This window comes from Lolium perenne, chromosome 2 (genome assembly GCF_019359855.2).
Source record: "Lolium perenne isolate Kyuss_39 chromosome 2, Kyuss_2.0, whole genome shotgun sequence".
NCBI lineage: Eukaryota > Viridiplantae > Streptophyta > Magnoliopsida > Poales > Poaceae > Lolium > Lolium perenne.
In genome coordinates this window covers 14,783,417-14,797,001 of record NC_067245.2, presented here as the reverse complement: position 1 = coordinate 14,797,001, position 13,585 = coordinate 14,783,417, and the positions used below count along the sequence as shown (strand labels likewise).

Below are 13,585 nucleotides of genomic sequence, written 5' to 3'. Positions count from 1 at the left end.
TGTAAGCTGTGTGGTAGACCGGAAGATGAGTCGCATATTTTCTTCACGTGCTCTACAGTGGTGTTTGCCTGGAGTGTTACCCGCCAGCTGCTGGGCTGCAGCTGGTGCCCCGCTAATTTTGCCCAGTTTTTCGCTATCGTCTCTAGTCTGTCGGGTAGATTTAGACGATGTGTGTGGCTGCTGTTTATTGCTCAATCCTGGGCTCTTTGGCTTTTTAGAAACAAGATGATCATTGAGTCAAAATTCATGAAACACCCAGCTAACATTATTTTCAAAACTATGCTGTTTCTTCAGATGTGGATGCCGCTAGCAAGACCCCTGGATCGACCCTGGCTCGAGCACGCGGTGGCAGAACTAAAACAGCTGCACGACGCAACTAGCCCAAGAAGGCCTGATCAAGACGCCTGATTCCGCTCCTGTAGCCTTCAGTGTTTTCCCGCCTGCGTGGCGTTCGTTGTTGCTTGGAACTTGGCCGAAGCTGTAGTGCCGCAGCATGTATCTTTTAATCCTGTTGAACCTGAGGGCTTTATTAATTTAAAGTCGGGCAGTCCATGCCTTTTATCTAAAAAAAAAAATTTGTTCTCCACGCATTTCCTTCTAGCTAGCCACTGCAAAAGCTAAGCAGAGCAGCTGGAGAGTGAGATCCTTTTATCCAAACTCGGCAGGCAACTGAGGCAAGCCCACATGCCCCACCTCACGGCACCCTCCTCCTTCGCCTGCTCCGGCACCGGCAGCACTGTTGCCGGGTTCCGGCTCCCGGGTCCTCCTCGGCGCACCCTGCTGCGCGCGCCGGCAGCTTCAGCGGCCGGAGGAGGCGTGCGAGCGGTGGAGCCGACGTTCTACGAGCTGCTGGGGATCCCGGCGGAGGGGTGCAGCTTCGAGGACGTGCGGGCGGCGTACCGGCGGATGGCGCTTAGGTACCACCCGGACGTCTCCCCGAAGGGCACCGCCGGGGAGCACACGCGGCGCTTCATCCAAGTGCAGGAGGCCTACGAGACGCTCTCCGACCCCGGTCGACGCTGCAGCTACGACCGCGCGCTTGCACGCGGCGTCTGCCGGCTCGCCTTCAACCCCGCCTCGCGCAACGTCTCATCCATGTACCGCCAGGTAGTATCTGAACCCTGCTCTGTCCATCTCTGTTCCTTGCTTCTTTTTAGATAGTAGTAATGATGATAATGGTTAATGGATGATGAATGATCTGCTCCTCGAGTTCCAGACTTCCAGTGCACATCTATACTAGTCTGATTAATTCCTCCGGGATTTTACTGAAGAGATAGCAATAGCATCTATGCTTTAATGGCTGGAGCTTTTTATTTTAGATGATTTTACAGATGGGCTGGTTGAACAAGCATGCATGGCTTCCCCCATTGCTGCAACTAGTTGCTCAACCATGTCGGATTTTTGTGCGTAGGCCTTAATTAGCTTGTGTGGTACCTTAAGAATATCAAATTTTAGTCTACATTAAAAAAGATTTTTCAACGGTAACTCAACAACTTTGTGCTGGCCTGGCTTGTTCGATTCAATTCGAACACTTGTGATTTGAAACATCATGCATGTGCCATCCAGCCTGACATGACATGTTTGCTTGATTAATTCAGAAGGACCAAAATTGTATGAGGACTTAGGTCATCATATTGAGTTCTTCAGGAATATCTTTGACATCTGCTTGAGGTATCACCTTTCGCTGATGAACACACAAAATAGGCAACACAGAAGTTACCCCTTATTTGTAGATAGCATAAACTATACCTTAGCTGAGAGGCTGACACACATACGAATACTACCTCATTATTATGTGGGTGATTGAGCTGTCTCGTTCTAAAAGGATAAGGACGGGTCGCTTTCATGCACCTTAATCACAATACCATGTGGGCAATAATTTAAGGATTGATGTCTTACATGTATGGATGAAAATTGCACGAGTAAGCTACAATGTCCATGCCGATTGTCAAAAACATTGTTTGTTAAGTTCTAACTATGAAGCAGTCGTTGTTTTCACACTAACTTGCCGCTTGTGTGAAACGTACCATAGGAGCTGGAAGACAAGTCCGGATGGAGGACATCTTGGGAAGGCCAGATCGTGGAGCTGAAGACGAGGAACACAAGGAAGGATTCAGACGAGAACATATCCTGGGGAGCTCGGATGCGAAGGAAAAGGGGTGAACAATTGTGACTGTGATCTTTGAGTTATAGCAAAATTACAAGGGCTATGCTTAAGACGGTTAGGATTGGGATACAACAACAATAGTTGGTGTCGTAAATATAACCAGATAGAAATAAGCCAATATCAGTTAGTCAGCACACAAACTCATTCTAGGGGTATCACGAGTTAACATCTGACAACTCCTATAGTAAGCTATTAAAGTATCGGCCAAGAAATGGATTGTTGTTTCTTAAAAGCTTTTTCTACCGTTGTTTCTCTGTACCTCAAGACGGAAGTGCTTCTACACAAGCTGTAGCCAGAAAGAGTTTTACAAGCTGGAGCTAAAAAAAGAGTTGTGCCAAGCGGCTCAATGCCACCGCCATACTCCCTCCTATACCTAGGCAAAACTCAGGCTGGGCTTCGGACCGGGCCTAAAAAAGCCTGAAGCTAAAAATGTAGACCCAAGCCTGGCCCGGCCTGACTCTTCCCTAAATCACACGTTTTGTGAGGTATGGATGGACCAAACCACCCAGGGGTCTGGCATTCAGCGTAAGCTATATTATTGAGTACAAGGACACGCTATTCATGGTCCTAAGGGCCTTGGGATCACAATCACATGAGTATATCTTCAAGGTGTTTGAACTCGGTGAGCATAGCGAATGTGTGTTACCATTACATGTGCACAGAAGTGACGACATTGGGCGACCATGCCTTGTTCTTGGGTACAAAATGCACCAAGGTAGTGCATGTGCCAGCAGCAAATGGCGCAGCGGGGGTGTAGAGAGAAACCATATCTACTACAACCATGTCATTTTGGTAAGCGAATATGAGCCCATCTTGGAAGATATGCAGTTAACATGGGACAGCGTTGATGCCTAAAAAACAAAAACAAAAAAAGCAATGGCACGGACAAGATCATGCCAATAGGATACTACATTACCTGTCGTCATCAAGGTCTAATGTGGATTCTCCCTCCGGATTTCTAGCCGCTCAATAACACCGCCATATAAAAGGGATGATACCTTGACGATTTTAGTTGATTGGATGTTGCATTATCTACATGTGCATGCTTGTTTGTAAAAATCTTGCTCTATTTCTGCCCTCCTATTTTTGTTTACAGAAGTTCTTTTGAATCAGCCCTTTGTTTTGCTACCTTGGACCAAATTAGTTTATTGTACTCGCTTTACCTAATTGGGAAAAACAAAATCTGTATATGCGGTCATGCGCAACACAAACAGAAATAAGATTGCTTGACATGTTCCAAATTCCTGTAATATTAGGCATTCATGTAATCCTATTCCTATCTAATGAATATTGCAGTTTCGATCAAGTTGAGGTGAGTATAATTTCTATAAATGAAATGTTGAATCATTAAAGTAGCTACAAGGCAAAACATCATGTATCCGACTGTGATTGAGCACACAAACATATGTTCGACTTACCAGCATGGCTATCTGGCTGTCACCAGAGTGGGAAAGAAATACTTCCGAGGGGCATACTCTGAAACGGGAAGACAAGAATCATTACTGGAGCTTTTCTACTAAATTTGTAGGAAAATTCATTCTCTACAAATTTTCTGTAAACTACTATTGCATTTTCTATTCATGTGAATGCTTCAGTTCGAGAAAAGAATGAAGCTACTATCACGCTCCTATTGTTCAAAAAAAGAATGAAGCAACTATCATGCTCGTATTGATATGTCAAGATATCCCCACGCTTCTGAGTAAAATTCCAAGTCTGCGGCTTCTAACTTCAGCAGTGGAGTGACTGGAGTCCACGCAGCATCTGCTAAAAAATCATTCTACACTAGCTATCAACATCCGCGGGACCCTCTTCTGTAATACCTATAATCTCCAGACATGTAACTGGTCATGTGAAAAGTGTGACGACATCTCTTCTGTATCCTCTAACTATTAACATGCGCGGCACGTTCTCGACGAGCAGATCCATGTATTCCATGTAGCAGTAGGCTGGCTGGTTCAGCGGCGGCGCTGGGAGGCTCACCAGGACCACAGCGGCCATCCTCGAATGTTTAAGGATAGTAGCATTCAGCTTTAGCATTGTGTTGAGGAACTTGTCCACCTTCTGTTCATTAACCACGACTTGCTTGCCACCCTCCATCAAGGGCTGCCCTTCTCTTTGCGCAGCCTCCTTCATCTCAGAAAGGTATACTCCGATTCTTTGTTGTGCACTCGTATAAGCCTCTTGAGGGTCATCCTTCCTGGAACCATCCGCATGTGCTTCGAATGATCTCATAGTAACAACAATAACCTCAGCTTGCATCCTCAGATCGTACAGGAACTTTTTGACATCAGCTTTTAGCTCCTCGGCTTCAGTGTCCTCTTCAGCTATGCAGAAGACCTGAATCTTACAGCTCTCGAAACTGTCCTTGGTCAGTAGGAGCTGAGACAGCAGAAGCATTAATCCTCCGTCTCTCACGATCCAGTATAAGTCAATGGTCCCGTACTGTCGCTGGTACTCGTTAGGCCACTCATCAAGTCCCTTCACAGTGACAACAGCCTTGTTGGCAGTAATGCAATCGTTTATAATGCTGACAAATGTAGACGGTATTTGTGTCAGATTCTCATGACGCCAGATTTCGGGGTAACGCATCACAACAATGTTTGGCTTCAAGTTTCCCAGGCCCATGGTCTGAACAATGCTGCGAAAACCATGAGACACTGAGGGTGCTACGATGATCTCAGCAACACCCTCACACCGCTTATAGTCGATATAAGCGCTTAGTTGTCGGCAGGCTATCTTTGCATCCTCAGCAGATTCATGATAGTCCCCATCAATTATAGAGACAAATATCGACATGCCACGTCCCTTTTTCTTCATGAAATTAGCGAAATCTGCAAGCTTTGGATGGCATGGGACATCTTCTGGAAGCCTGCCCCAAGGGCGGCAGAATATGAGAGGAATAGGGTACCAGTTTTTTGGATGAACTTGATTTGCTGCAACAGAAATTCTCCGAATTATAAAGTATGGTGCTTCATGTGTTGGTAGGCAATGTTAATTTTTTTATGTATAATAAGAACGGTACCTCCCAACGAACGAAGGCTTCGCAGAGCCAGTTGAAAGTAGGCACTCTTAAACCCATCTCCCCAGTCTCCAGCCTTTCCTTTTAAGCTGACATAGTAGTAGATGAGGCTTGCTAGGGCAAGAGAGACCACAGTAAAAGTCCAAGAGATCATAAACATGATAACTGGAAATTAAGAAAGGAAATCATCTGTTAATGGGCTGCACCTTTGTAATATATTCAATAGTACAACCTAAGGATGCAAATCTTCAGTTATAGTGAAAAATAAATAAGAGTTGTGATGCGTGTAGTTGAAAAGGTAGCTGACATCACATGCCCACAAAAGTGTTCAGTAAGCATTTTGCATCAACTGACTGTTACAAATTAACAATGTTTATTTCTGTATACATATTGTAACATGCGGTCATAAATAGAAATATAAAGATGGGGAAGCATACCAATGCAAAGCAATGCACCGATGAGAGAAAGGCTCCAATGGTGAAGCTTCCATCGAGGACGCCAACTTGGAGCATCGAGGAGGTCCAGCAGAAAGCAGGAAAGGTTCACACCAGCATAGCACAGAAGGAAAAACATAGTGATAGTGGGCGTAATCAGATCTAAGTTCCCAATCACAACACAACCAATACAGATGAAGCTTGTAAACAGAGTTGCCAAGTGTGGCTCGGATCCTTCATAGGCTTTAAAATAATTAAGAACAGGAAGGATGTCATCATTCGCAATTGCTACAAGTAGCCTTGGAGCCCCTGTTAGACTCTGTAGAGCTGCACCTAAAGTGGACAGGATAATGCCAATGTAAATTACTGCGGGAGCAGGCCAAGCGACTGTAGCTGTTAGGAGCCTGCGTTAAGGAAATCCATGAGCTGACCACATGAGAAATAATTTTTTTACAATTTACAGAAATCCAAGATGTCCAATATCATAAAATGTAGAATAGAAAATTACAATGTCACAAGTAGCTGAAACCACAGGGCATATAAATCCTAAAGGCATATTCAAGGCATGAGGTGCTTAGAAGAGGGAGAGAGTATATTGCCATATATGCAAGCATTCTATCTAAGGCCTCAGTTGCCAGGCACCTCATCTTATCTACCATATATATAGATAAACACTCATGCCTTGATCATCCCATGGATGTGCTTCAGGAGGTAATTATTTATGTGAAGTACTACCTCTGTCCGGATTTAATTGACTTATATCAATACTATATTTGTTCATTAGCCTTCTCTCCTCCGTGTCGATTAAATAGGAACGGAGGGAGTACTAGGCATTTCCCTGTATTAGCATCTCGCTTGTCCTATATGGCAAAAAAAAACAGTTTTCGACTTCAGAGACCCCTTCAAACATCACGGGAGATGGCCTTAGCCTTCTACGCTTGGCATGAGCTTCGTGCGTTTAAATACATTTGTTTTGAATCAATGCTTGTGCCTGGGAAATTATCTGTATGTTATTACCTCAGGCGTGCATGTGTCATGGTCACCTTGAGCGTCAATACGTGTATAGGAAGGGTCATAATTCCACCCTGAATGTCCTGAATGTCTTTCAGTATATACAGGGGTGCTCGTGCACTTAGCTCATGCCAACTTTCAATGTTAACGTTCTTGCACTGGATTTAACCCTTATATGTGAACCTTAAGCTTGTGGAGATATCTACCTCTCTTAAATCCCACGCCAGAGATGCTCTAATAATGCCCCATGGTGTCACAGCATAGCTAGCGTATTATCAAACATCCAGAAATCAGAAGGTTGATGGTATGATGACAAGAAAGCTCAGACCTGTCAGTTAGAAGCTCTTCTCTTGTAGCCAAGGCTCCGAAAAGAACCACAGACAGTAGATACATCGCAGTAGTTAAAAGGGTAGCATTTAATGTTCCAATTGGGATTGAACGTTGTGTGTCTTTAAGTGAAGCAGAGCGGTTAGAACCAGCCATGATGCCTGTAACAGCTGGGAAAAAGAGACCTAACAATGCGCTGAAAGATAAACTGAAAATAGTTAGCAAGGGCACATTAAATAAAAAATACTCTCTTGACCCTTTAATATAAATTGTCATGACAACCTATATTGATTGTAATAACATGTTATATTATGGGACATAGGGAGTATTCAGTAAGCAGATATACATTTGAGAATATTAATACACCACAAAGTTGAAGAATCTTAAGTAAAAGAACAGCAGTAAAAAAGACGCACTTAAAATCCCAATATATAGAGCCATTTGGATCAGGAACTCCAGCATTGTTTGTACGTTGGTAGTCTGCACTCCAGTTGTCACGGAGTGTAGTCATACTCAATCCAGTAATTCCCTCTAGGTAGGAAACAACAAACAATGATTTAGCACAAAATAAAGAAATAAAAAATTGTAAGCAAAGAGCTACTTACTTGAAGAGTTGGGACTTGGAGCACTGAAGACACCAATGTAAATGCAGAGTATTGAGAAGAGGACTGGCATTAAGAAAGCAGGAGCGACCTTGTTGATAATTTTGACACCACCAAACACAATAAAACATAACAGTATGGTCACAATGACACCATAGATCTGGAGGTCATGCAAGCTGGGTGTTGATATAGTTGTTGCACTGCCCCCGTTTACTGTATTATCGATCATTGTTACCTTTTCTGCTTTTAAATCACTACATGTGTTAATACAAATAGGAAAGGACAATACCTCGAAACTTGTATGGAATAAAAAATGCATAACACTAAAAATAAAATAATTTGCAAAATTCCCATTCCAAAAAAGTGAGAGAGTGTTATTGTACTCCCTCCTTTCCAAAGAATAAAGCGTACAAATTTAGTCAAAAGTCGAAATCCTCTATGGTTGACCAATAAAATAAAAACAAATCGAACATTTACGATACCAAATCAATATTAGTAGATTGGCGTTAAATATATTTTCATAATATATTTGTTTCGTGTATATTTTATTTTTACAATTGGTCAAACTTATAAAGCTTTGACTTTTAAATAAACTTATAAGCCTTATTTGTCGGAATGGAGGTAGTATCAAATAAGCATTGGGTACGTTATGTTCGGATTTGATATAAACTACTTCTATAAGAACATCTATTCACAGAATATGTATTTGTATGGATAAATTGTGGAATGCGCTAATTTCCGCGATGGGCAGAAAACTACAGGTGTATGGTGTTCCTAACGAAAATGTGCAAATCATTTGATATGCATAAAGGACCCTCAGAAACAGAGCAATAACAACAGCACTGCCTGGAGCTCACAGTAACACAGCACCTTGAAAAAATCCAGCTGAAGGAACAGCATCCAAAAAGGTTTCTACAGCTCCCAGCACATACCTGCAAATAGGAATGTCAAGACAGGGAGAGAATCCTACGCCACTCATGAGATAAAGAAATAAAGCATCGAAAGCTGCAACTGCAACACCGTCGATCTCAATAAGCAGAACTGCACTAGCAACAGAAGGCATTTTCTCCTCTGTAATATTCTGTTATTTCCTCTTTCAGTCGTAGGTAGAACTTTGTGTTCTCCTCGTGTTTTTTCATGAGATTACATACCAGCATTAAAATTTACCCCAAACTGCAATATTGCTAAGATCCAAAGATAACCCTAATACTTTACTAGCTATTCTACGAATATTCCACTCACTGTATATATAATTATACAAGTGCAGTAGCAAGAAGATAACTAGCATCCTGGACCACATAGATGTAGTAGCCTGATACACGATAAATCAAAATATTTGTCCAAACGAAAGCTTCAAAAAAAAAAATCTTATGTAGGAGACTGCCAGGTAATTGGCATGTTCTAATGCGGACTTACATAGCTCCAGCAACTGCATTTCCCAGGAAGAAACACAATCCAATGCTAACTCCAACTTCTGGACCTAGTGCGCGGCCAATCAAATAGTATGGCCCACCACCCTGAAATAAGAAGAAACTTACATGAGTACCTAGTGTTCCCGTATGTAATTCCGAAAAATGAGATGCAAACCAGACAATCTCTTACAAATGAAATCTATCTTGTTGATCTAAAAATAATTTACAAGTCAATATAGAAAGTCTAAGTCTAAGTCAAGCAGATGGGTCTCAGAGGTTATGAAAATATAAATCCATTCTCCTAAATTTTGAAGTTCCTAAATTCAAATTACTGAAAAATATTGTACTATCTAGTTACTACTGAATGATGACATGTTTGCCTCTCTATCGTGTTCGACAAACAACAAGCAAAAAAACGAAAAAAGGCATTCATTTAGAGATGAGAATATAGAGCCTTATGCAAGGATCTGTCACCTACTACTGATATTTAACATACCTTCATTGCCCCATTTGTCGCAATCGCGCTCAATGATAATCCAGTTAAAAATGTGCATGCGCCACAAAATGCACATAAAACAAGGGACTGCCATACGCCTCCCATACCAACGATCCTACAAGAAAGAGAAATGAAAGGTTGTTGCACTTAACATTCAACATATGAGTAATCTTATATCTTACTTCAGTGAGAAACAGACTCAGAGGAAGTGTCAGAGGATCACATTTATCACCTACTAGGCTGCTACTACTACATGAGCACCAAATGAACAAGGACATCTCCTCGTACTACAGCGGAGATTTCAAAGACTAACCATCAGTCCATAAAATTCAAAACCATTATAAACATACACAGAATATACGAATTTCAATCCGCAGCAATCCACATGTTCAATTATTGTTTAGTTGTAAGAGTGCAGGGAGTTCTGCAATGATGTGCAAGAGTTTACCATGTGAAACGAATATAATAGATTATTCCCAAGATGTTCTGCAAGCATGGAACAAAGACACCCATCATTGTACCAAGTTTAGGGTCAGTTTCCTGAATACAAAAAAAAGAGTGTAACCAACAAACGAATAAGATGAACTAGAAGATACAAGATAAATGAAATGCAAGTACGATTAAATTTGAAATTAGCCTTGAACTAGCAAGCTTGGAATTATGGATACTTGGATAGTGAACAAACCTTTGGGCGTCCGATCGTAATACCCACATTCTCGCTATCTGTAGGACTAGCAGGTACCTGAGCTGGTTCTCCTGTCATACTGTTCAGATTCACTCAGACTTATGACATAGCTTCAGCTATGTGCACAATAAAAAATAAATTTATAGGTTTCTAACGACTTCCTTAAACATCAGATGTTTAACGTGCAATAAACACATGTGTATGCAAAACCTGAAGCGCTGATTAAAATGTAGAAAATCCATGCAACAAGTGATCAACTGATGTACCTTTTAAGCCCCAAAATATTGACCAGCGAGTCAAAACCGAAGAGCTCAAGCTTTGAATCACTCTGAGGTCCACTAGATGGACCATTTGAAGAAGCCACTTGCGTTCTTGGATCCGTACTTCTGTTCCTGCTAGATTTTATGCGCCTATAACATGAATAGTTATATGTTAGTGTTAGCACTTCCAATCAAGAAACCCAATAAGAATTCACAACCAGATAATTCAGGTAGCAGGAAACCAGTAGCTATGGCAGTTGCAAACTTGCAAAGGCACTACTTTATAAAAAGGATACTACCAATCCATCGGGTTCCATCCAATGTACCAACAGTATGGTCCTCAATCAAAACTTTAGGCCTATGATAGACCGATTTATGAGGACAATATTTCACACCACATCAACTACCAATGGGAACTAAAATGAGTTCAAGTATGAACTGTTATTTGTTAACCAAACAACACATCAAATAAAAATTCATCACATCAGGTCTGTTCCTAATAAGAAGTAAATTTGTTCAGATTTAAATTACTTTGTTACGTCAAAAGGAGGCCATATAATGGCTGACAATTACTACTGCAACAACAATACCATTTCTATTAAAAGCTACATATAATCGTTTCTAGACTAGAAACATATGTATCATCATTCAAACTAGTCGTACTAAGCTCACATGCCACGCGCAACACTTGTGTGGTTGATAAAAAAATATCTCAGCACGACCGTGCAACTTAGTTAACACTCATACTACCTATAAGATTGGACGACATGCATTCTTAAATCGCACAATGCTCCACTCTCGCCAATAGCAGAACAGTTCCATCGTGGCACCATTTACAACAGGAGGATGATCCCACCAACAAATCCCTCTATTGGAACTAATCAAACCGGCAGAAAAAAAAAGATGATCCACGCAAGGGTCGGGTGCCCCTCCCCTGCATGCATATGCATAAGAACGAACGAAATGTAAATGATGACCTGGGCGCCGTGGAGGTGTCGGCGGAGGCGCCGGGCTCCATGAACTCCATCTGGACGACAGCCCCGTCGTGGGGCTCCACGGGGCGATACCTCTGCTGCGACGGCTTGGGCGGCACCGGAGCCTCCTCCTCGTCGGCGCCACCGCCGGCCCCTCTGCTCCCCATTGCAGAAAGATCGACGAACTGCCCGGCGCAGCGTAGCGGGGTCGATTTCGGATTAAGGGTCAGTTAGCCGAGGGCCGGCGTGAGGGTCGACAACCCGCCGATGCGATGGAAACGCATTTGCATTGCCCGCGATCTTGGATCCAGATCTAGGGGAGGCTAGAGGTAGGAGAGGGTGAAGAGATCACTAGCGGCGAGAGGCGGCGCGCGGGAAGAGAGGTGAGTCGAAGGGAGGAGGTGGTGGTGGCGGGGAAAACGGGGCGGTGATGTGCCAAGGGTAATCAACTGATTTCTGTTCCTTTCTGCCGTGGGACAGGTCCAGGTCTTTCTTTTTGGTTTCTCTTTTCTTTTCAATACTACTCCATTGCTTGTATATTGTAACAAAACACAAAAAAGAGATGCCACATTTGGCGCTGAAAAATCCCTAGCCATGAGGCGTTGATGAGCCGCGATAAACAACGTCATGCCACATTTGTTTCGAGCTATTACTCAAAAGTTTATGATAAACAACGTATTGTCATCGCATTGTTTAATCATCAACACTTTTTTTATTGATTCCCTGTTAGCTACTTTTGTTTCGAGAGTGCACCAAAGGCGCATCATAGCTTCACAGAAGATAGAAAAATATTTTACAAGAAGTCAAGCATGAAGTTGTGAATAACTATGCTCGCGAACTCCCCCACTCACACCTAAGCCTATGCTCGTGACACGACTTGCCTCCCTCCGACTCTAGCTACCTAACGTTGTCGATGATCTGCTGAGTGTTCAGCTAAAGATGGGTGTTCCTGAACGTTCTAGCGTTCCTCTGTTTCCTTAGGGTCCAAGCCACTAGGATCACCAGGGTATCGAACCTCCATCTATCCCTCTTATGCACCTTCCCTCTGCCCAAGATCCACCATTTCTCCAAGTTGATGTCTGAAGTAGGTTGTTGAATCTCAAGCATTGCCATTTGGAGACATCCCATCCACACAACTCTCGCATATGGGCACTGAATCAAGATGTGATCCACCTTGTCCTCCTACTGCAGGCAAGTGTAGCAGGTTTCGTGTGCTCCTCCAAACCGTGCCTAAATCTCCTATCCGCGGTCCAAAGCATGTATCTCAGTGCCTGCCAGATGAAAATCTTGCATTTAAGTGGTGCAAAGGATTTCCAAACCATCTTATGCATGTCGTCGATCATCATTCCTTGGCATAACATCATGTAGGTGCCTTTCGTCGTGTACACACCCGTCCTAGAGCCCTTCCAGATGAACTGATTCGGTATGTTAACGTCTCTCTCCACCCCTTCCAACGCCTCCCAAACCTGGATACGCTGCGAGCAAACCTCAACTGTGACATAGCCTGCATGGATATCCTTGATCCAAGTGTTCTTTGTTAACCCATCTGAGGCTAGCATGCTATACTTTCATCTCGTGGTGACGACAACGACAACCGCATGTGCAACCTCTCCCATACGCTCATGTTACCAATTATCTCCCTAGAACCTGATGCTAGCTCTTTCCATCGCCGATGACAAAACTCACACAACTCTGAAAAACCTCGCTAACCTTGTCGTCTTTCATCAAACACAACCCCTGCCATGATCTGTTGGGTTCAGTGCGCTTTAGCAATTCCCATCTAGCTCTGAGAGCAAGGCCTTGCAGGCTCAAGTCCTTGATGCAAAGCCCACCAAAGCAAATAGGCCTGCAAATGCTTTCCCAGGCTATAAGGTATTGTCCTCCATGAATTTCCTTTTTCCCGGCTTAAGAGAAAGGCTCTCGGCTATTTGGTAACCTCCTCTCAAGTAGCCACGTAGGGGCATCTTCGATGAGTAATTGATGAATAGGTCTAGCGGTGATCATGGCCTTGATAAGGATCAATCTTCCTGCCCTCGCGATCATGCCCTGGTTCCAAGCAGGCATACAATGAACAACTATGTCCAACAATGGCTGCAATTCCACTTTGGTAAGAGGCCGCACTGCAAGCTGAAGCCCGAGATATTTGATCAGGAGAAGCAAAGGTAGGAGAAACAAGAGGAAAGAGGGCGAGCGTCCGA

General features: G+C 43.1%; 2 protein-coding genes across 2 annotated transcripts; one reads left to right on the top strand and one right to left on the bottom strand.

Moving 5' to 3' along the window:
* Positions 1-582: 582 nt before the first annotated feature.
* On the top strand, positions 583-2,399 carry LOC127331257 (chaperone protein dnaJ 20, chloroplastic). Its single transcript, XM_051357343.2, has 2 exons — positions 583-1,107; positions 2,033-2,399. Exons 1-2 carry the CDS (start codon positions 685-687, stop codon positions 2,171-2,173), a joined length of 564 nt encoding a protein of 187 aa, XP_051213303.1. The 5' UTR covers positions 583-684; the 3' UTR covers positions 2,174-2,399.
* Positions 2,400-3,813: 1,414 nt separating this feature from the next.
* On the bottom strand, positions 3,814-11,808 carry LOC127331256 (cation-chloride cotransporter 2). The gene is made up of 13 exons (XM_051357342.2): positions 11,391-11,808; positions 10,420-10,563; positions 10,154-10,232; positions 9,917-10,008; positions 9,469-9,583; positions 8,977-9,077; positions 8,431-8,492; positions 7,564-7,800; positions 7,375-7,489; positions 6,960-7,154; positions 5,624-6,024; positions 5,190-5,351; positions 3,814-5,100 (listed from the first exon to the last, which is right to left on the bottom strand). The coding sequence occupies exons 1-13, from the start codon at positions 11,552-11,554 to the stop codon at positions 4,013-4,015; spliced, it is 2,955 nt and encodes a 984-aa protein (XP_051213302.1). The 5' UTR covers positions 11,555-11,808; the 3' UTR covers positions 3,814-4,012.
* Positions 11,809-13,585: the final 1,777 nt, after the last annotated feature.

Coding starts and splice junctions, on each gene's coding strand:
- LOC127331257 (XM_051357343.2), top strand. CDS start 685: ATGCCCCACCTCACGGCACCCTCCTCCTTCGCCTGCTCCGGCACCGGC. Junction 1,108..2,032: donor TCTCATCCATGTACCGCCAG/GTAGTATCTGAA, acceptor AACGTACCATAG/GAGCTGGAAGACAAGTCCGG.
- LOC127331256 (XM_051357342.2), bottom strand. CDS start 11,554: ATGGGGAGCAGAGGGGCCGGCGGTGGCGCCGACGAGGAGGAGGCTCCG. Junction 10,233..10,419: donor AATATTTTGGGGCTTAAAAG/GTACATCAGTTG, acceptor GAATCTGAACAG/TATGACAGGAGAACCAGCTC. Junction 10,009..10,153: donor TTACGATCGGACGCCCAAAG/GTTTGTTCACTA, acceptor TTTTGTATTCAG/GAAACTGACCCTAAACTTGG.